Here is a 22262-nt window from a genome sequence, read left to right on the forward strand (position 1 = left end):
AATAATAAAACAACCCGTCATGGCTCTTGACATTTTAATTTTTTAATTTAGCCCCTCCCCCTTTTGGTGAATGTCTTATATCTGCGGGTATCAAGAAAACAATGGAACAAGGATGCAGAAAGAAGTAATCAGATGCATGACATGAAATATCAACTGCCTCATTTTCTTATTAGAGGGCTGCAGTTTAGCTGGCAGAGTGGAGAGGAATTGGCAAATTGGACCGGGACCTTTAATTTCACGGATGATGGAGCACTGAAGAGTGGCAGTGACACAGGCACCAGGTACCAACCCACAAGAGAATGACTGGGGAGGGGAGAACGCCACTTGATGTAGATCTCTTTGGACAAAGTGTGTGTGTGGGGAGGGGGAGGTCTCTGCATATATAACAGGGGCTGGATTCACCAGGCCACTCCGGGTGTTGCTGGTGATGCAAGGCAGCCAGAGCATAGTGATGAATCTAGCCCTCCATATTCATGCATAAATTGTAATTCCCTATAGTAGAATTGTGAGGGTGCCTAATAGACAAACAGTCATTCTGCCAAGATGTTACTGTTCCCTTTATTTGACTCTATTTTGAAAATTCTTTTTTCCTTAAAGAAACCCCAGTTGAAATCCCCAAAAGATTTACCCTAGAGGTGCTGTTTTAACTTTTACAGAAGACATGCTAGTGCCCTATTTTGCTCCCATTGTGTTCTAGTTGTTTGCTAAAACCAATCCGAAAGACAAGTCGACATTATAAAATGATTTCATCAATTTGGGCTCCAGCTCTGCTTTCAGGTTCACATGGAGCAACCCGTATGCCCATGCAGAGCCCCTTGGATGCACCTGCTCAGACTCAGTTGCAGGACTGGAGTCAATGTTGTGTGTGTCCTCATGGGAATGTGGTCTGTGTCATTCTCCCCACCCTCAGAAGTGGGCCGTATAAGAGATGAATGACCCAGCGAGAGACCTTAGTTATTTAGCTCAAGCAATCAAGGTTTATGTATGTAGTGCTGTTGGGCTTGTATGGTTATACAGATAGGCTGTGTCTAGACTGGCCAGTTTTTCCGGAAAATCAGCCGCTTTTCCGGAAAAACTTGCCAGCTGTCTACACTGGCCACTTGAATTTCCGCAAAAGCACTGACGATCTCATGTAAGATTGTCAGTGTTCTTGCGGAAATACTATGCTGCTCCCATTCGGGCAAAAGTCCTTTTGCGCAAAACTTTTGCGCAAAAGGGCCAGTGTAGACAGCACAGATTTGTTTTCCGCAAAAAAGCCCCGATCGTGAAAATGGCAATCAGGGCTTTTTTGCGAAAAAGTGCATCTAGATCGGCACAGACGCTTTTCCGCAAAAAGTGCTTTTGCAGAAAAGCGTCCGTGCCAATCTAGATGCTCTTTTCCGAAAATGCTTTTAACGGAAAACTTTTCCGTTAAAAGCATTTCCGGAAAATCATGCCAGTCTAGACGTAGCCATGGTGACTCTATTGACTGCAAAGGGAATTAAGGCTGCTGAACATCTTGCAGCATCAGGTACAGTGTATAGATGGGATGCTCTTAGAAACACAGGTAAGTGAAAAATGTAATAACGATTAAAAAAGCCAAGCTTGCTCTATTTCCTGGGTATAAATGCATGGCTAGAGTGTCTGGATAAATTAAACTGTGTGTGAAATATCATCATAGAGTATTTCAGTAACTGTGCCCCACTACCACTAGGGAGCTGTCAGAATTTCAAAGGCAAACAGAAGTACAAGGGCTGGTCCGCCAAAATCACACAGTCACACTTAACTAACGCAGCTCTCCAATGCCTATTAGGATCCCGGAGCTATCAGTGCTACCAGATGCTCGTTCTGTTTAGCTAGACAAGGGGGCCTTCTGAAGAGAACCCACACAACTGTATTTTTAGCCCATGGACTAAAATAGTTGATTGACATATTTTTAAATTTCATTTGTCGTATTGATCTTGTTTATATTTTCTGCATATATATTTAGAATCCACATACTCAAAGTCTTCAGTCTGGGCACTTGGCATATGAGAAAAAGCATGAGACACAAAGAGATCTTCTTACTGATTATGATTAAAGGTAGTGATTTCCCTTGTCTGAGCACCCTTTATAACAGTGGTTCTTAACCTTACTGCAGCCTGCACCCCTTTGGTTCTCAAAATATGTTTTCTCACCCCTTATTAAAAATCATTGAAGTAGGTCAGTTCTTTAAACCTAAGATATATCATAAAAATCTGGCATGTCTTGCATCCCCAGAAAGGTCATCTCGCACTGCCAGGGGGTGCATACATCCCAGGTTAAGAACCACTGCTTTATAGATACAATTGGACTATCCCTTTTTGTGGGGTTGAAGAGCAAGAACTCTTGACTATGTTGTTCAAAGTAGTTACAAAGAAAACAGGTTTGAGATTAAGAATCAGGATCTTGTTTTCAACCTGCTTATTCTCCCAAAAGTTCAGGAGTGTCTAGTTGAGATTAGTCTGTTATACAAAGAGGCTGTAAATGTGCAATTCAGATCTGGATTTCAAACCCCTCGGAAGTCCAGTGACAAGTGCCTGTGTGAATGTTCATTGAGTTGGGAGATTAGGATTTTGTGTTGTGGTTAAATTTCTCTCTTAATCTTAGACCCACATAATATATTACTGTAAATTGAAAATCAGAACCATATGAATGAAATACCTGGAGGAGAAACCATCTGGTGAATAGCAGAGCTATGTGATAATTGTATTTATCATTTCCCCTTTGACCTACCTCATTTGTCCTTTGGATAAATCCCTGGGAAGTGTAATGAACAAACACTCCAAAACTCTGAGCATCTTTAAACTGCTGATATTTTATTTAAAAATGTCTTCCACAACAACAATTCATTCTTTCTACCAAATATGGAACTTGTGTTACCAGATTTGCCCAATACTCTTGGATATGCTCATTTATTAGGTTTACTATTATGGGGCTGGGGCGAGGTAAATCTGTAAGGGGACTGTTAGCCCCTTACTAAAACTCTGTGGGAGTTTTTGGTTTGCCAGCTCCCAGTATCAAAAGGGGAAGGATTCATGAGAAATCAGGGCCCTGAGACTGACAGACACGCAGAGACAATGGAAAGCAGCCAACACTCCAGCTCAACCTGATTGGCAGGTTGGACAGGCCAGTGAGGAAAGCAAGAGGCCAGGCCCCATCCTCTCTGTGAGCTGGGATTGTTCTGGGTCTCTCTGAGCAAGGAGAGAGCTGAGAGACAGCTAAGAGCAGTGCAAGCTGTGTGCAGAAGAAGTTCTGCAGCAACAGAGCCAGACAGACAGCCCAAGGAGTGCAAGCTGTGTGGAGAGGCAGTTTTGCAGCAACAGAGCCAGGCACACACAGCTCAAGGAGCGCAGACCCTGTGTTGAGCAGCAGACTGGCAGTGCTCAGAGAAGCCAAAAGGGACAGAGAAGCAACGCAAGGAGCTGGAGACTGGCAAGGCAGCACAGCCTACAGCTGGGTGTGGTGAGCAGCTGGGACCAGCAAAGTGTGGGGAGAGGCTCTGGGCAGGGAGATATCACCAGCCAAGAGGCCCAGCAGGCCAGACTGGGAGAGGGGTCTGGCCACTTAGAGCTTGAGGCTGTGTGGTCACTGCCAGAGCAAGCGTGTCCAGCCTGCAGCCCCCCTGCAGCACATCCAGGGCCTCTAAGGGGCCTATAAGGAAGAGACTGTGAACTGTCCTTACACTCTGCAGGCTGCTGTTTTGATGTCCCCGTGCTACAGGGCAGGGCTGAGTGTTCTCATTTAACCATTCTCATTTTTTCCTTATTCTTTTCTCTTTAATCAGTTATGTTTAATAAATTGTATTTGCTTAGAACCTTATGAAATGATCACTGGGCCAAGAAAGCCTGCAGTGTAAAGAGAGCACCTCGGAGTGGGGACACCCTAACTCCTGCCCCTAATGACTACAAGGTCAGGGATTAAGCCCCAGGAAACCTGGGCCCAGCCTTGTTGGGGTTTCGAGGACTCGGCTACTCAGGAGAGAGGAGGGGGAGCCCTCAGGATCAGGGAGGCTGTAGGATAAAGGAAGTGGGAGCGGGGACTCAGATCCTTTCGCTGGTCCATTTCACCGGGGTGGTATAGAAGCCAGGAAAGTTACTCACAATAGCGGGACCATTCCCCCACTTACATATCAGCATGCTGCTTGTGCTTTCTTGTGCTCTCATATGGAGCTGAATTCTCCCTGCTGCCAATTCCCCCTCCCACTGGAGTTCTGCAGGAACTAGGTTCCTCAGGATGGGGTTCTTCCCACATTAGCAACACACGCAGACATTCACACCCACTAACAGAGCATGTCTGAGAGGACTGGGTACTCAGCACTCACAAGCTGACCTCTCATACGTCCCTGGATTCAGCAGGCTGGGTTAACAGCAATGCCACACTGCACCCTCATGAGCCTTTGGACTCACTGGGCTGGATTAAACAGCACTTTAAGCTGCCATCCTCATAAGCCCCCAGGTTCAGCACCCTTTGTCCCCACTTTCACACCACAGTCATTCACTGGTAAACCACACGATGAGCAAACCCCCCAGGATTTTGGGCACTACAGGGATCATTAGCTTGGGTACAAGAAACGTTGTTACAGAGCGAATGGGAAAGCCAAAACCACACCCCTTGAGCAGGGCCGGCCCGAGCCCTTTTGGCGCCTTGGGCCCGGGCGTGCGGCGCCGCCCCCGGGTGCAGGGCACATGTGCAGGCCCGCCCGTGCGCGCAGAGCCGGGTGCGCAGAGAGCCGGGTGCGCGGCTCCTGATGGCAGCTGTAAGGGACGCTGCACACTCCTTACAGCTGCTATCAGGCGCCCCCCCATGGGTTGGCACTCTGGGCAACTGCCTGGCTCGCCCATGCCTCCGTCCGGTCTTGCCCTTGAGGAGGAGTGAGTGAAAGAGAAAGAAAAAGAGAGAGAAGCAACCAGCTTAACAATGAAAGTTATTTATTTCTAAGTAGTGAAAACCGTTACAATATTAAATCTAAATTGAAACTGATTACAAATGTTATAACAGTTTACACAGGGCAGGGTCAGGAGGCTATGCTTAGAGAGGTAGTTGCCGGGGGTGGGGAGGCGAGGAAGAGAGAGAGAGATTTCACCACTCTGTGGAGATTGCACTGATTGGGGTTTCCAGATGATGATGGGAGCCGGGGGTCCAGAGGGCAGGAGATGAGCAGAGCAGAGCCTCCAGCATGATCAGACAAGAGATGAAGTCTCAATGAAACTGATGTACTTTAAATCCAGGTATCAGAACAGTTTTTCTTAGCCAGGATAGGAGTTTTTCTAGGGATAGGACAATAGTTCAAAGAGAAACAGAGGTGAGACAATAGAGACTGATCACACCTGGTTATGGGTGATATTTCTTGAACGAGCTCACAATGCAACTGGGCAGTTTCAGTATTTTGGATGCCAATAGGATTGTTACTAGAATTGGTCTGATAATGACTAATTTGGATGTGAGCAGGCCTGGGTTCATTAGCATCCGGAGCAGAGATTTCCCATCAGGCAGTGCTTCTCTGCTTTCGGTAGCCCATAGTTCACTGAGGTTCCTGCCTTGGAAGAGCTGGTCTCCGTTCTGTATGCTAATGAGATGTCCCTCTGTTGTATCTTCAATGCAGATGAGGCTGAGATGTTTCCTTAATTAGTTTAGGTGTGTCTTCTCTGGCCTGTTCATTGCTTTGTCTGATTCTAGCAGAAGCCTAGGGGAAAGGGAGAAGAATGGTTTTCCATGAATTTCACTCCCTGGCTCCCCAAGAGCACAGGGCTGGTAGGTAACACTTGCCGCCTAAATTACATTGGTGTGAGGTGTGCTGATTTTAATTCTAGATAGAAGTCCAGATAGAAGTCTCTGGAGAAGTGTCTAGTGAGCGTAAAGTAGATGAGGTTATCAAAGGTAAATGTGATTTATCGCATAGACTGTAGTTTATCATAGAGTGTCACCTCTTGTAAAATGTATATGTAAATATTTATACCAATGTATAGAGATATTATAATAATTATATAAAACGAAGACACCTGTGACTAATGCAGAGCTACATGATGTATACAAATAACATATCTGTCTATGCACAGCAGTAATGAGGGTGCAGTGTATGGGTGGGTCGTCACTTCTTCACTGCCTTCAGAGCTGGGCTCCGAGCCAGCAGCCGTGGAGTTTTGCATAGCTGCGGGAGGTTCCCAGAGGTAGCTCTGACCCAGACCTGGGAGCAGCCCCTGCAGGGGAAGAGGAAGTCCTGTCCCTCACCAGCCTAGCTAGGACTAGAAGCTGGAGCCTAGAGCATGGTAGGAGCCTTCAGCTCTTGCTGTAGTAAGATGAGTGTGTAAGGGTATGTCTACACTACAGCACTAATTTGAACTAACTTAATTTGAATTAGTTAATTCGAAATAAGAAGATAATTCGAACTAGTGCATCTAGACCTAAAATCTAATTCAAATTAGCATTTTGCTAATTTGAACTAGTATGTCCACATTGAGTGGACCCTGACCCGAAGTTAAGGCTGGCCGGAAGCAGTGCCGGCAGGGCATCAGGTTAGGGCTTAGAGCGTGGAGCTGCTGTCTCAGGCTAGCCGAGGATTGTGCTTAAAGGGACCCGACCCCCCATCCCGGTCAGACAGTTCTCAGGTTTCTCTGCCTGTTGGTCTGGTCCACCTCGCTGAGGGACAGCAAAGCATTTGTGTCTCGGAGTGCTCTGCTTGCCCTCACTCTGGACACCACGGCACTCTGCCACATGGAACCAGACCTGCTCCATGGGACTCTGCTGCGTCTTGTGGACACCTTGCCGGCAGCCTGGCTGCACTGTCTGCAGGCTGCCATCTGGGAGGACCATCAAGGGGATGTCAGGATCCAGGGGGCCCTGCGGGAGAGCTTCCACCCTGAGGAGCACTAACAGTCTCCCCGGTCTACCCCACGGGGGGTTGTGTCCCATTCCTCCCTCTCGTCCTTGCACTTACCCTTCCCTAGCCCCCACTTCCTGATGTCAAATAAAAGACACATATTTTCAAAAATAACAACTCTCTTTATTCAACACAACTGGGGAGGGGGAATGAAACTGTGGGGAGATGGGGGAAAGGAGGTGGGAGAGGGCAGGAGAAAGGGGAGGCAGAGGGGAGCGGGAAAACTGGGAGGAGGAGCTGGAAGGGGGAAGAAAGGGGAGGGGAAACTCAGGGATTGGGATGGGGGTCTCTCCGGGCCAAATGCCTCCCAGCATGGCAAGGGAGGGGGCCTCGGCGTCCCCGGAGGGATGGGGTGGAGGGTGCGGAGGTTGAGGTGGGGGGTGTGGATATTGAGGAGGAGGTTGAGGAGGAAGAGATGGGGGGTCAGGAGGGGGAGGAGGGACAGTAGTTGGGGGGGCAGCAGGCGCAGGACTGGCACGGGGCACCATGCTCTGCAGCAGGGCCTGCAGGGTAGCGTTTCTGGCTCGGTCCTTAGCCAGCTGCTCCCGGCAGAGCTGCGGTCTTCCCGCATCCAGGACTCAACGGTGCGGTGCAGGGCTTGCGGGGCCCCCAGATGCTGGCCCCAGAACTCCTGCTACATGGTGGTGATTCGGAGCAGGCCGCGGGTGCGGGAGCATGTCCCGGGCGGGGTGGTGCGCCCTGCACGAGCAGCTGGTGCAGCTGTAGAGAAAGAAGAGAAATGGTCAGTTCTCCCTGGGGACACAGTGGATGATGCCCAGCCCCTCTCCCACGACGTGAGGGCGACTGTGCCCTGCACTGTCAGAACCGCTGTGCATGCACAGAGGCCATGGTCAGGATGTCTGGCTCTCCCTGGGACTGGGAGCTGCCCCAAGACCGCACCCAGGCCCCTGTGCTGTGCATAGTGTGGCTAGGGTGGGGGGAGATGTCCTCTGCCTCTGTGTAGAGGGTGTGTGTGAAGGGAGTGCATCCTGCTGGGTCCCGCCCCGGGGTCAGGAGCGTGTCAGGTCTCTTCACACATGCATGTGCCTATTGGGCCACTGCCCCTGGGTGTCACGCAGCTGGAGCCACCTGCCCAAGGGTGGCATGGCCCACATGCGCAGTCCCTGGTCTCCCTCCCTGCCTCCCCCACGGGCAGGGGACAGTGCTGGCACGTACCTGGTATGGCCTCCCTGGACGACCCTGCTGACTCCTGAGCCGGAACAGCTGGTGGTGGCCCCTTCGGTGTGCCCAGGTCAGGGCCCTCCGGTCCTGGCTCGCTGCCTCCTGGACTGGCACGGACCACCCGCCCCCCCAAGAGTTGGTTGAGGACGGGGAAGTAGGGGCAGGTGGCAGCTTCTGCTGCAGCACCGCCTCTGGTGGCCCTGGCATACGCCTGCTGTAGCTGCTTAACTTTCAGGTGCACCTGCTCCTGGGTGTGCCTGTGTCCCTTTCGGGCCATGGTGGCCACTATGCAGCCGTAGATGGCCGCGTTCCTCCTCTTAGTGTGGAGATCATGGATGTTGGGGGCCTGCCCCCAAACCACAATGAGGTCCATGACCTCCACACTAGTCCAGGAGGGCTCGTGCCATCTATGGCCCCTGGCTGGCCCCTGGGTGCTGGGGGACTGGGCGGGGGACGGTTGGCTGTCACTGGCTCCCTGGATCATTCTGGGGCCACTGGGTCGGGGCAGAGACTGCTGGCAGGGCTGGCTTAGGCAAGTGCCGTCTGGCCAGAGTCTACCCCATTAAGGGCCCTGGGGCTGGGGGAGAGGAGAGGAGAGGAGTTTTCCTGGTTTGGCCCGGAGTGGCCACCAGGGGGAACCTGGGAAGGGCTAGCCTCCAGCTACTTCGAATTAAGTGGCTACACAGCCCTTAATTCGAACTACTTAATTCGAACTAGGTGTTACTCCTCGTAGAATTAGGTTTACCTAGTTCGAATTAAGCGCTCCGCTAGTTCGATTTACATTCGACCTAGCGGTTTGTATGTATAGCCGCTATTAAAGTTAATTCGAACTAACGGCTGTTAGTTCGACTTAACTTTGTAGTGTAGACATACCCTGACATAAAACCAGCAGGCCTGAAATCTAGTGAGCAAGACTTTTACTCAGTGAAACTGCAAGCAGGAAAGAGGCTTGGCTAACAAGAAATAGTACAAGCAGGGTCAAGCATAAAAAACTGCAAAAGGTGCCAGGCACAGATTGTAAGCACATTCCAGAGGGGTTGTAACAGAACACCTCGTTAAGAAACATCTTGCTACCAATAAACACTCTATAGATATCAAGGACAGACTGACCCTGGTTCAGGATAGGGTCTGAACTGAGAGCATGATAGATAGTGGCCCAACCCCATGTACAAGGTAACGGGTGAATCTAGGTAACGTCAGAAGGTGGCAACCTGATACGTCAGGAGTGATGTGTCACTTGTTTGTACCTCTGTATAAAAGTGCCCCCTAAAGCATGGTTGTCAGCTGATCATGGCAGGAAGCTAAAATCCAGAGCGTTTAGTTGGGCGTTAGTCCATTGTCACGGTGTACGTATGTATAGTAGCGTAGAGGGGAGTCCGTTCACTGACGACTATTATTGTGCTTCTCTTGGCAATAAATCTAGCTAGGTGTTTTCAATCCTTATCTGATTTGTGGTGTCTGGGGGCTCTTTCAGAGTCTGTGTTTATTAATTATGCATGGTCAACATGTTAGACAGGGGTTGCACACACACATGCACGCATGAAGCCAAAAGTTTATCATCATTGATGGAGTAGAAGACCTGTTGAGAACCCATCGGGACACCTGACTGATGACACCCGCAATAGGCATGTTTCACAGGGGAGATCAGATTTCATAGTCTGTAACCTGTTTTTCACAGCTGTGAATTTAAGTCCCTAATCATATAGTATATTTGCATATTGCAGTTTGTGCCTGTTATTTAATTATTTTGAAAATAAATGATCACAGGACAATAAGAGTGTCATTGCAAAGTACCGGTTGACTCTCACTAGTCTGTCACTCTCTAGTCTGGCAACATCTGTGGTCTGGCATGATTTTAGTTAGCTGGATGTCCACTTTTCATCATGGGCATAGTCAAGTTTCCGGTTGTCCCATAAAGTTTGTTTACAGACACCAGTCCTCGCTGTCAGTGTTCTGTGCTGTTATGTAGCTCTAATTTACCCCTAAATGTCTGTTAGGACAGTGTTTCTCAACCAGTGGTATGCGTACCCTTAGGGGGACTCGAGAGAAGTCTGAGGGGTACATCAAGACAACTGAAATTTGTTTTAAGTTTTATAGTGCTTTATTATTTATGTACTTTTTACACCCAATAATTTCATTGCCTGCCCAGCTACGATGAAGTTGTTTAAACAAATATGTTGCAATGGTAGAAAAAAATGTGTGTCTGAAAAAAAAATGTTGTAGGTATTGGGGGAACTTCTAATTTTTTTTTTTTTACAAAAAGAGGTTACTTATAATTTTTTAAAGGGGTACTTTATAAAAAAGGTTGAGAAACACTATGCTAGGAGACCACTGAGCAGTGGAAGCATTAGTAATGCTGCTAGACAATATTGACATTCTCTGGTTCGGCAAATTCTCTGGTTCGGCAGTGGTCAGGTCCCAAGGGTGCCGGACTAGAGATGTTCAACCTATATAAATATGCATTCTAGCAATACTGACTTTAGACCCAATCCTGACCCAATAGACCCTTTAAAGATACGCTGTAATGTAGGTAGGTAGGTGCATCTGACGTATTCCTGCCTTTTATAGCAGCATTCTTAGGGCACTAGCCCTCAAATCTTCTTGATCAGGATAGTAGTAAAATGTTGTCTCTCACCTTGCTGGACTCTGAATAGAGAAGGGACCAAAATTCTTCATGAGAGAGAACCAGAAAGAGCCTGTGATGCTAAAAATGAAAATGAAAAAAAAACCCAAAAAACCATTGTTCAAACATAGTGACTGATGTTATAAGATTTGCCATGTACTTTGATAGCCCTTCACCCCGGGTGGTCATATGGATAACAAGATCAACTGCTTATTTCAATCAGAGTGATGGGAGTTGATTACAATAAGCAAACAGCAATGTATTCAAAATGAGAGAGGTTTGAAAGGATGGAATTAAAATAGGTTTCCCTCCAGCATCCCTTATCACTGTATGTCACAGAGGAGCTGCTATAGTATTGATGCATCACCTTAGAGAGAGCAAAAAGAGACCAAAGTCTCTAAGTTTCCGAAAATCAGATTGAAGACATTATTTCTAAAGTTGTACTGATGCTGATGCATGGTGTCCTGGACATACCTACATGACAATCCATGTTACTGTTGATATTACCAGAAGTCCTTCTCGGAGCAATCAATAGCCATGTAAGATGACCCACAGTTTGGAGGCTGTGGTATTGATATCCGTACTTTTATCTGCAGGGAAGGTTTATTCTGGAAGAGAAGACAACCAATGGGCTGCTAGTCTGAACTTCTGATGCTTTCTCAAGGATTGCTTTGTCATATTTCCCACTCGTACTCCTACCAAAAGTTTCAGAGAGGTAAATGTATTAGTTGGAATCAGCAAAAACAACAAGGAGTCCTGATGCATCTTAAAACACATTTATTAGGGCATAAGCCTTCATGGGCTGCAGCTGTGGTCCAGCAGTATTCTTCAGTGCCTTTCTGGGAACAGGCTTACAGCACTGTTGCAAAATATACAGTCTTGGCCTGCTAGGCCAGACTTTTAATAAAGAGAAGGTAAAAGGTGAAGGATAGGGAAGTGAAGGAATAAGGTGAGGAAGAATAAGGACATGCACCAAGTTTCACATCTGGGATTTTTCTAGAGCCAGTAAAGGTGGCGATCAAGGTTCCCACTAAGCAGCACCGCAGCTGCTTAATCAGCTCTGCCCTGTCAGGCAACTCCATGCGCAGAGCCCTTAGCTCCTGACTGGGTAGGGCTGATTAAGCAGCTATGGGTAATCAGCTTATCGGGAATCTTGATGGCCATGTCATTTGGGTCCCTTTTATTGGCTGGGAATGGTTAGGGCACTTCTCAGGCCCAGGACAAAGAAAGCCCATTGGTGGTAGATTCTGGGGTGTTAGGGGATAGGGGGGCAGCAGCCATCATGGTGAAGCTTGCACTTTTCTTTAGTCACAGAATTTTGGGCAGACAGCTGCTACCACTTCTTAATTGTTTTTCCATATGAAAAGGACCCCCAAAGAGGCAGCAGCTGGAATAGCTCTTCCCCTTTTATTTTGTTTATCAGTTTGGCCTAATTTTCACACACCAGTTTGGGTATATTGATTTTCAATCTCATACTTTTCTTGTTTGCCAGGCATGGTGTTAACCGAGTTTCTGAATTAATCGATTAGGACTTTTTTGTTTAGACTAATTTAGTCTTTCTGTCTCCCTTTTCCACCTTCTTCCATTCACATGTGTTGTTGTAGGATGCTGTGGCATTTTATGAACTTTTACTCCCTCCTTACACTTAATCTTTCAATTAGGGGAGCTTTGTAGGCCCAGTTATTACAACACATGCCACCCCTGAGCAAGTTATTTTTTCACTTTAAAGAACCTTCCCAGGACCTGATAGGCTGTCACAACTGTTGCTGAGTTTATGAGACTGCAGAAGCCACATGCAACGCAAGGTGACTTTTTTGTTTCATTCCCCTAGAGGCATGTAAGTTGATCTACATGCCGTGCTGTTCCCTCTCCTTTCCCAGTTCTGAGCTGCTTTGGAAGCAGGTGATGCCATAAGGCAATGACAGGTTTTCAGGTGTTCTCTTTCACAGGCACCAGATGAAAGGTTTTTTCATTTACCATCGGAGGCCAAAGTCTTTGCACTCAGTGTTATTGGTGCAATGTCATTCTAGTTAACAGGATTCCATTGCTGTAAAGTGAGAGCAAACCCAGAACTCCTGGGTCCTTATTCTGGCTGTGCCACGCTAATAATTTAACCTCTGCATTAGCTTCCTCATCTGTAAAATTAGGAAATTACCTACCTACCAACCTTTCAGAGGTAGGGTGAGAATTCATGTATATTTGGACAACTGTTGGAAGATGTAATGTGTAAGATGAGTGTTACTGTGTGGCTAACATATTTGGGGTCAGAATTTAAAAGGAGATAATACATTTATCGCTTGGTTTGGGCCAACTCCTGAAATCCCTGTGTGACAGGGTGGACCAAGCCCTGAGGCCAGAGAAAGGGCCATAGAGAAGTCCTCCCAGCATGCTAGAGTGGCTGTGGAGGAGCCAGCCAATCAGGAACCAGGAAGGATTACAAGAAGAACTGCACAACTAGCAGCAGCTTAGTTGCAGCCCAGACCTGAAAGGGAGAAGGTTGGGGTGGCTGGCTGGCAGAACGAGGGACAGCTCTCAGTGGAGAGCTGTTGACTGATGGACTTAACAGTGAACCCTTGAGCTAAAGGCAACAGAGTTGCCTCCAGGAAGGAAGCCCTCGAGACACCACTCTTGTTCAAAGTGAGGCAACAAATGAAGGGAACAGTATTAAATGGGAGAGACACTCTACAGAGGGTACCGGGATGGGCCTCTGTTAGAGGTGTATCCCGGAAGGGGTTTGTAATCATGCAGAGTGTGACTGGGTCGGAGGGCTGGGTAGCCGCAAGGCTTTTAAAATGGAGGCAGTACAAGAACGCACACTTTGCCAAATGGGGGCGCTTGCATGAAGTAAGTGCCGACCCCGTTACATCCTGTTAATTGCCAAACCTTGTGGGAACTATTAATGAGAGTAAGGCAAGTGAGACTGGGCCCTCATTCAGATTCTCCATAGGGCTTTCCCTTTATTTAGAACTTCATAAATGTATTTAATTATGAAGTTATTTAGAACTTCACAACTTCTTAGCAGGATCTGGCTCTTTACTTCTCATTTTCTTAGTCCGGGAGGGCATCTGATTTTGGAGAAAAGCTTTTTCTTCCTGCAGGGAGATCATAGTCCTGTCCATTTGGCATTATGATCCCTTCCTGTGGATGTGACTCTCAGGGTGTGTCTAAACTACATGGCTCCGTCGATGGAGCCATGTAGATTAGGCTGATTGGCAGAGGGAAATGAAGCCGCGATTTAAATAATTGCGGCTTCATTTAAATTTAAATGGCTGCCGCGCTCTGCTGACCAGCTGATGATCAGCTGTTTGTCGGCAGATTGGGGCAGTCTGGACATGCCGCTGTCGACAAGGAAGCCTTTGTTGACCGGCGCAGGTATGCCTTGTGAAACTTATTTAAATCGTGCTTTATTTCCCTCTGCCGATCAGCCTAATCCACATGGCTCCATCGACGGAGCCATGTAGTTTAGACACACCCTCATTGATCATAAACTGAGCATGGTGACTTAGATGCAGAAGCCAGTAGAAGAGAAAGCTCTTGTTTAAAGACACACATCTGATAACGACACTATTTTAAAAATCTGCACATCATATCTTATGAATCCGTGTTCCAGTGGTTGATCCCTTCTAGGGCAGGGCTGAGGTTGCAGACATAATAACTGGAGCAGGATCAAGGAGCTCTCGGAGGTCAAGAAGAAGAGGTAACTTAAGTGCAGTTGATCGAAGAGTGCAGAGTTACTGCACCTAATGTATGAGTGTGATGTCACTTCCTTCTCTGGGTAGTAAACTCATAAGATGCACAGCTATAAATGAAAGCGTGGTGGAGAAATGCAGGTTAGAGAGGAAGAAAGCCTCAGCTAGTCAGAGCTGGAAGACCACAGTGCAAATCACATTTCATTTCACTACTGAGAGTCATAAGCAGAGAATCCTCTTTCTGCACTTCTAGAAATGGGTGTGGCCTTATGACCTAAGTTTTGATACTAGAAATAGGCATCAGATATTAGACAACCAAAAGTGAATGGAATGTACATATAGTAGTATGTAAACAAAGATTACAGGGTACCACTATGAGAAAATCTAACTAAGTGTGTTTGTCTTTTTGTGCACGTGGGCTGTATGGGGAATAGGGTACCACTATGAGAAAGTCTAACTAAGTATGTTTGGTTATGTCTACACTACCCTCCTAATTTGAACTAGGAGGGCAATGTAGGCATACCGCACTTGCAAATGAAGCCCGGGATTTGAATTTCCCGGGCTTCATTTGCATAAGCCGGGCGCCGCCGTTTTTAAATCCCGGCTTGTTCGAACCCCGTGCCGCGCGGCTACACGCGGCACGGACTAGGTAGTTCGGACTAGGTTTCCTAGTCCAAACTACCGTTACTCCTCATTCTACGAGGAGTAACGGTAGTTCGGACTAGGAAACCTAGTCCGAACTACCTAGTCCGTGCCGTGTGTAGCCGCGCGGCACGGGGTTCGAACAAGCCGGGATTTAAAAACGGCGGCGCCCAGCTTATGCAAATGAAGCCCGGGAAATTCAAATCCCGGGCTTCATTTGGAAGTGCGGTATGCCTACATTACTCTCCTAGTTCGAATTAGGAGGGTAGTGTAGACATACCCTTTGTCTCTTTCTGCATGTGGGCTATATGTTTTGCTATCATTGGCACCATTTTGGATTTACGTGAAGAGTCACGTATTTTTGTGTCAGTGTGTATATTTTTGCATTGGTGTGTATTTTCAGTTGATTGGTGGTCAGTGTGGGATGATGACATAAATTACTCGGGTTTCCAGAGATGAGGAAAAGAGATTAAGTAGAGAGAGGTGATATTCTGGGAATGCCTTGTAAAAACGTGTCTTAATTATTGGAAGAATGATCATTGTTCTTGAGAAGTTAGAACACTGAGCCCGAGGGGCAAAAGCGATTGCGGTTGACAGTGTCTGTCACTGAGACTGCCCACCAGAGTAATCAGTAGCCTGAAACAAAATAAAATGTATCCCACTCTTATTTCTTACCTGTCTGTCAAGGTTAGACTAACGAAGAGAACAGAGAGGACAGATTTCTGTCATGGTACCGATTTGTGCAAATTATACTACTTAAAAGCTTAGTGCCCCATCAGTTCCAAGGAACTGCATAATTTAGAGTGGGAGTTAATAGGCAGAACCTGCACTTCTAATACAGTGAGTGGGTGAAAGTACAGGGCTTCTCCTGGGAAAGCACCACACACAGCAGTTCGGAAGGAAGAGGCCTATCTGCCTCTATTAATCTATCTGAGAGGATGCAACTGGGTGGGGAGAGTTGTAAAAGCAAATCAATCGAGCAAATGGTCCTGGAGAGCAAGAGAGGCAAACAGGACTTTAATATCTATTTAATAGATATCATTTCAGTGCTCCTTTAACATGGTTACCGCTTGGCCTTGAGGACTAGATAATCTGGGGCTAGAGAGCTTCCTTTCTGGGTTGATTGTTCAAATCCAGATCAGGGCAACAGTGACCCAAGCATCATGTGATGGTTATTCATGGATTTATGTGAGATGAGCAGGTTTTAGATGAATTCCTGCTGTACCAACTTCTAAATCACAATTGGCACGTTTCTGGCAGCCTCACTCGAGAGATGAATGGTTGGATTGGCATGGGGAGTAGCCACCTTTTCCCTCTTCCAGGTGGTCCCTCCAGGTTAGGCACAGAAGCACACTGTCAGGGTAGCATCGGGAAGCTTTGGCTTCCCTTGCCTATGACGTACCCCCTGTGAAGCTGAGCAGAGGACTTCAGGCTCCAGGCATGTCAGTGAGACCCTTTTCATAGGTGGTTAGGGTGCCAGGTGTCTGGTATTCACCCGGACAGTCCGGAATTTTTGCCTCCTGTCCAGTAAAAAAATTCAGAAAATAACGGACACCTGAGATGTCCGGTATTTTCTGATTTTTTCCCCCGTCCAAGAGGTGAAAATGCTTGGCACCTGGCAACTCTACAAACACTCGGTGCCCCACCCAGCCCCCAACACCTCCAGCCCTCCAACCACAGGCCCCATGCTTACCTGGTTCCTCAAGACTGCTGGCACAAAATGGCTGCTGGCAAAAAGACCAAGAGGAAGCAATGACTCCCCTGGGTCTTAGTGCTCAACCTCTCCCCTGTACCTGAGTAAAGGACATGCTGTTTTAATTTAATATACATATATTTTTGCTTAATAAGTCTTGGAGTCTTTTTCCCCCCCGGTGTTTTTTTTGGGGGGGGGCGAGGGTTCGGTATTTTTGTTTCAATCATCTGGTAACCCTATAGGTGGGCGGCTATATGCAGAAAAAGAGGCCTCAGCCCCCCAAATCTGTTTCTGTCTGGTAGCACCAGGGAAGGAGCAGCACAGGGTATTCCTGGCAGGTGGACCTAGAGCCAGGCAGGCGGTGCTGGTTCCTGAGTGGCACTTCCTGGGGATGGAAAGTGGGACATCCTGAGGTGATGGTGGGGGGAGGGGAAGGAGAGTCCTGGCTGAAAAAGTGAGGAGGATCCTTAGGTGGTGGGGGTAGGGGAGGTGAGCCTGGGGCAGAGAAGACTTCTCCTGAGGCCCCCTGTCTGGCAGTAGGAGGCCCAGGAGGTTGCTGGGGAGGGCTCCGCCTGCCTGCAGATGTGCTGATTAAGTAACAGTTGATGGTAGGAGACAAATCTGTGAGCAGCTAGAGCAAAGGTCTGTTGCAGAGAACTGGGCCCGGCTCTGTGGGCCAGGAGTTCCCAGTATGGAGTGAGTGCCGGGAGGGCTCAGCTCTTCCTCCCCCCTCAGGAAATATGTTCACAAGTTGCCTATGTAGGAGCCAGCCCAAGAAGCCAGGCTGCAATTCCCTTTTTCTCACAGTATCCCATTGAAAGTAATGGGGCTATCTGAGAAGTGGGGGGCTGGTCAGTGAAAACAAGGGGATCACAATATGGCCCTCTCATCTCTCAAAATGTTGTTCAGTGGCGTTCCTCTGTTATAAATATAGCACTATTACTTTTCATCCTGTAGGCACTGTTTAGTTTAATATAATCCCTTCCCCCACCCCTTTGCCCCCAGTTTATATAACATCCGTTCTCTTCTCAGCTTTTGGCAGGACTGTTTGTGTAAACAGGAAATGATCCAGGGGGTTCTCTGGGACTCAGGACATTTCATACCTAGCTTGTAAAGTGTGCTCTCCCTTTCTGGCAGCAGTAAGAGAAGCCAGCTTCTCTCCCCGCCCCCCCGTGGATTGCCATATGGTAATGTGAGCTGTTTGACATTGGAGCTGGGGCTCTCTACTTTAGGAGGTTGACAGTGAACAGCACAGGAAAGAAGAAAGTTCATCTGGATTTTAACAACTTCTTTTGGTTCCCAGGGACTTAGGCCATCTCTTCACTAGGGGAGGATTGATGCTGCCGTGATCAATCTTCCGAAGCTCAATTTAGCGGGTCTAGTAAAGACCCACTAAATAGAATTAAAAGGGAGCCCCTGTTGGTGGGCTGGTACTTTTGCTCCTGCGTATACTCCCATTGACCTCCCACTGTGGGGATGGTGGGGAAACTCGAATTAAAATACGTCAACTCCAGCTATGTAATTAAGATAGCTGGAGTCACGTGTCTTAATTGGACCTTCCCCTTTAGTGCAGACATGGCCTTTCTTTATATTCTGTTAATTCGGGGTGATATTCAGCCCTGTGCACAAGGCTAACACCTGGCCGACTCTTTACGTCCCACAATAACCCACTATGGACTAAGTGGGTCCACTACCTTGGAGTGGACGTCTACATGGTATTGCATTTCACCCTCTAGCTATGGAGTGAAATGTGCATATTCAGGGTTGCACACGCCTCTTGCACACAGTAATTTAAGTAAGGAGTGACTCCAGTGAATTTAATGGAGCTGCCCTGTTGTAAATCTAGTGTCAAAGGAAGTTAGAGGTGAATCAGGGTATGGCTAGACTGCGAGGATCTATTGGAAAAAAATACGCAAAATGTGCTCCTCGTTTTGCATATCTTTTTCTGATATTTTGTCAAAAGAAGCTTTTCTGAAATTTGGCCCATCTAGACTGGGCCAAATTTGGGGAAAAAAGCCCCTCTTTTGAGAGCTCCCTTCTTCCTCGTGGACCGAGGAATACAGGAGCTTCCGAAAGAGTGCGTTTGCTCTTCTACAAAAAAAGCAGAAGAGCAAATGCATTCCCTGGATGCGGTGGAGTTTTTTGGGGATACCTCTGGTATCCTGAACCCCCCACACACAGTCTAGCTGTACTCTCAGACTCTCAGTTTATAGTTGCTGCTATTTTTCACTCCTTCTGCCCTCCACAGTGGTACCAGCATTGCCTTGAGAGAATGAAACAAAGAGATGGCAGAAACCAATGAGAGAAAAGGGTGGCTCACGTTCATACCCATTGAAAGGACGGGGTAGGACCTTGCTGTATATATAAGTAGCAACATGAATACCATGTGGCTCTTTGTCTCCCTCTATTGCTCCAATCATAGAAAGAGCATTGTGAGTCTGCTCCTATCTTTGAGGTTGGTTCTTTAGCTTAAGCAGTGGCTAGCAGGAGGGACTGAGTGCAAATCCTGCGGATGACCCAGCTGTCACTACATTTTTGGTTCCTCATTTTTTGAAGAGTACAGGATCTGCGGAAAAAGCTTCCCATTGTCGGCAGAGCCGCGGCTAGACTTTACTTTCACTTTCGAAAGGGCGCTTGATCGGCACAGTGCCCGAACGTGAATATGCAAATGAAGTCCAGGATATTTAAATCCCAGGCTCGTTTGCACTTTCAAAGTGCTTGATTTGCATCCCTCTGTAGGCAGAGGGATGCAGTCTGGAGGTAGCCAGAGTGTCCACAAAAGATTTGCACAGGTTTAATCATATCAGCTGTTAAATCGGTAAAGTTAAACTGGAGTAACTTTGACTATGGACAAAGTCATGGATACACTTACCTTCAGTTGACTTCTTTGGGGACTCTGAGTGCTCATTACTTCTCCAAATTAGATGTCCCAAGATGAACTCCCAGAATTAAGGCACTTATTATTAACTACATGCTTGGACTGCTAAGAGAAGTCACTTTTCCCATGAATTTTTCAAAGAAATAGTTATTGGAAACCCAGTATTTTGATGCCAGTTTAATTAAAAATGTTTTAAATGTGTTAGGGATCAACCCACATTCTGGTTTCATTCCCAATGTATAACCACAAAATGGAAAACCCTTGTATTTTTTTCCATTACAGAACATACAAAATACAAAGCAAATGAAATCTGTATTTATAGATTCATAGAGTTTAAAGTCAGAAGAGAACATTATGACAATCTGGTCTGACCTCCTGTATGACACAGGCCAGTAATTTCTGCATTAATCCTACAGCTTTTGTTTAGGCTATATATCTTCTAAAAGATAACCAATCTTGATTTACAGACTTTTAGTGATGAAATGTTACTTAATTATTTAGGCAGATAGGGAGCTTGGTTTAAAATCATTATTCGTTTAGTTATTCTAATATGTTTTCATGAAATTTGGTAGACAGCATGGGCTCCCTCTGCTGTCTAATTTGAATATCGGAACTTAAATTTCATTTGGCCTTTCATCCCAGCCCAATGGATACAGTAGGTAGGTTTAACTGAGAGAGCAAGGTGTTCCTGTCTGTTTTCATAAAAAACTGGATTATTAGTTTTATTGTGATGTAGATTAGTAAATCCATTTAAATGGTTAAATCCACTTCATACCACTTAAATCATCATTTTATAAATTAAAGGGGCTTAGATAAAAATGTGTACTAAGAACCTTCCAAGAAAAGGTCAACTGCTTAAAATTGTGATATTGACAAGAAGAACCAAACTCAATATACTATTCCTCGCAGATAGAATTTGTAGATTTCACCCTAAAAAAAGATATGAGGGGCAGATCTTCAAAAAGTTCTTTGAAACTAGTTAGGTATCTAAATGAAGGCTGATGGATTTTCAAAGGGTACGTCTAGACTACATGGCTCCGTCGATGGAGCCATGTAGATTTGTTTTTTTGGCAAAGGGAAATGAAGCCGTGATTTAAATAATCGCAGTTTCATTTAAATTTACATGGCTGCCGAGCTGAGCCGATAAACAGCTGATCAGCTGTTTGTCGGCTCAGCGCGCTAGTCTGGATGCTCCCCTGTCGAAATGAAAGCCTTTTATTGACGTCCCCGGTAAACCTCATCCTACGAGGCATAATGGGGATGTCGATAAAGGGCTTTCAGGTCGGCGCGGGAGCATCCAGACTAGCGCGCTGAGCCGGCAAACAGCTGATCAAGTGTTTGTCGGCTCAGCGCGGCAGCCATGTAAATTTAAATGAAGACGTGATTATTTAAATCACGGCTTCATTTCCCTTTGCCTACAACCCTCATCTACATGGCTCCATCAATGGAGCCATGTAGTCTAGACACAGCCAAAGATACTTATCACTTACCAGCAGCTTTTGTTCCCAGCGCTATTGGGTACTGACTGCTTGAAAAATCTTGTGACTTCTGACTAAGAGCCGAGCTCTTTAAATACCTGGCCAAATGGGTAAATTGGCTAAATAGAAAATGGTGGCGGGGGCTCTTTCTTGACAATTTGACCATCAGCATTGGACTTTCCAATGGGACAGGGACACTTGGCCCAAGTGGCATTTTGCAGATACTCATTATACCAGTGTTTTGCTTTTGCATAATAACTTTGCTTTGTCCTGGGGCCAGACCTTGCTGTCTTAAATGAGACAGGGAATACTGCTACTGGTTTCAGGCATGCTTCCCTTGATACATAAACCTATGTTTCAGAATCTAGAATCTTTTTGTAACTATTATTTTTGTCTTTGCTCTTCTTTAGGTACTTTGAGTTTTATGAAGGGCCTTTTGAGTACAACTCCACAAAATGCCTGGAATTAAGACAGGATATCATTGAGGTGAAAGTGCTCTCTATGTAAGTATGAGCAATTGCTCAGAAGGGTTAGAAACACATGTATAATGAGGGATTAAAGATGTGTGAGTCAGGAATACATCTTGAAAGAGCAGGGGATTTTGAGCTTCCAGGTCAAAGCAATGGGGAGTAAGAATTTGATTCTCAGTGGAGACTATGGGGTTCTTTACATTCACTTTTGATTAATGTTACACTGATTAATCAAAGGAGCCTATGTTTTTATCTGTAATAGTCTATTTAGGCCCTTCTACTGAATCATATCATATGTGTTTCCATTTGTCAAGTAATTTAGGCAATCCGGCCACAAAGCATGATTCTGTTGATTAGAGATGTAAAAATATATATAAAAAGATGAACTGTGTAACCGATAAAAACTCTATTGGTTACATGGTTAACCACAGGGTTCAGCTGCTGATGGGTGGCTGCCAGTCCCATGGGTTACCCCAGTTACCCATTACACGTTTACATCCCAACAGTCAAATGATCCAAATCCCCTCTCTATATCTTATCCAGTGGCACTCAGTGGACTCCCATTTAATGGGATAGAATTAGTTTTGGATGTGCAGTTATAATTATATTATTTTAGTATTTACTGTGGTACTGTGAGTTGTTTAATCCAGCAAAGATCTGTTAGCCGTGCTGGGTTCTTCTATTGTGCTTGTGGAATATTCTTTTTTCCCGAATTTATCCCTCAGGGATA

The 22262-nt window shown here is 46.4% G+C and overlaps 1 protein-coding gene across 7 annotated transcripts in view; it reads left to right on the forward strand.

Moving 5' to 3' along the window:
• ST8SIA5 (ST8 alpha-N-acetyl-neuraminide alpha-2,8-sialyltransferase 5) overlaps nucleotides 1-22262 on the forward strand; it is a 230207-nt gene that overhangs the window by 56756 nt on the left and 151189 nt on the right. For 5 of the 7 annotated variants that reach the window (XR_016349960.1, XR_016349961.1, XR_016349959.1 and 2 more), the window contains 2 exons: nucleotides 174-281; nucleotides 21473-21565. Coding sequence is in view for 1 of the 7 variants with exons in the window: in XM_075932719.2 (XP_075788834.2) it covers nucleotides 174-281; nucleotides 21473-21565 (201 nt within the window). In the remaining 6 variants the exon portion in view is untranslated. The remainder of the gene's footprint in view (nucleotides 1-173; nucleotides 282-21472; nucleotides 21566-22262) is intronic. The other 2 variants (XR_016349963.1, XR_016349964.1) reach the window with 1 other exon arrangement.

The sequence above is a fragment of the Pelodiscus sinensis genome, chromosome 6 (assembly GCF_052426305.1).
Source record: "Pelodiscus sinensis isolate ZL-2025 chromosome 6, ASM5242630v1, whole genome shotgun sequence".
Taxonomy (NCBI): Eukaryota; Metazoa; Chordata; order Testudines; family Trionychidae; genus Pelodiscus; species Pelodiscus sinensis.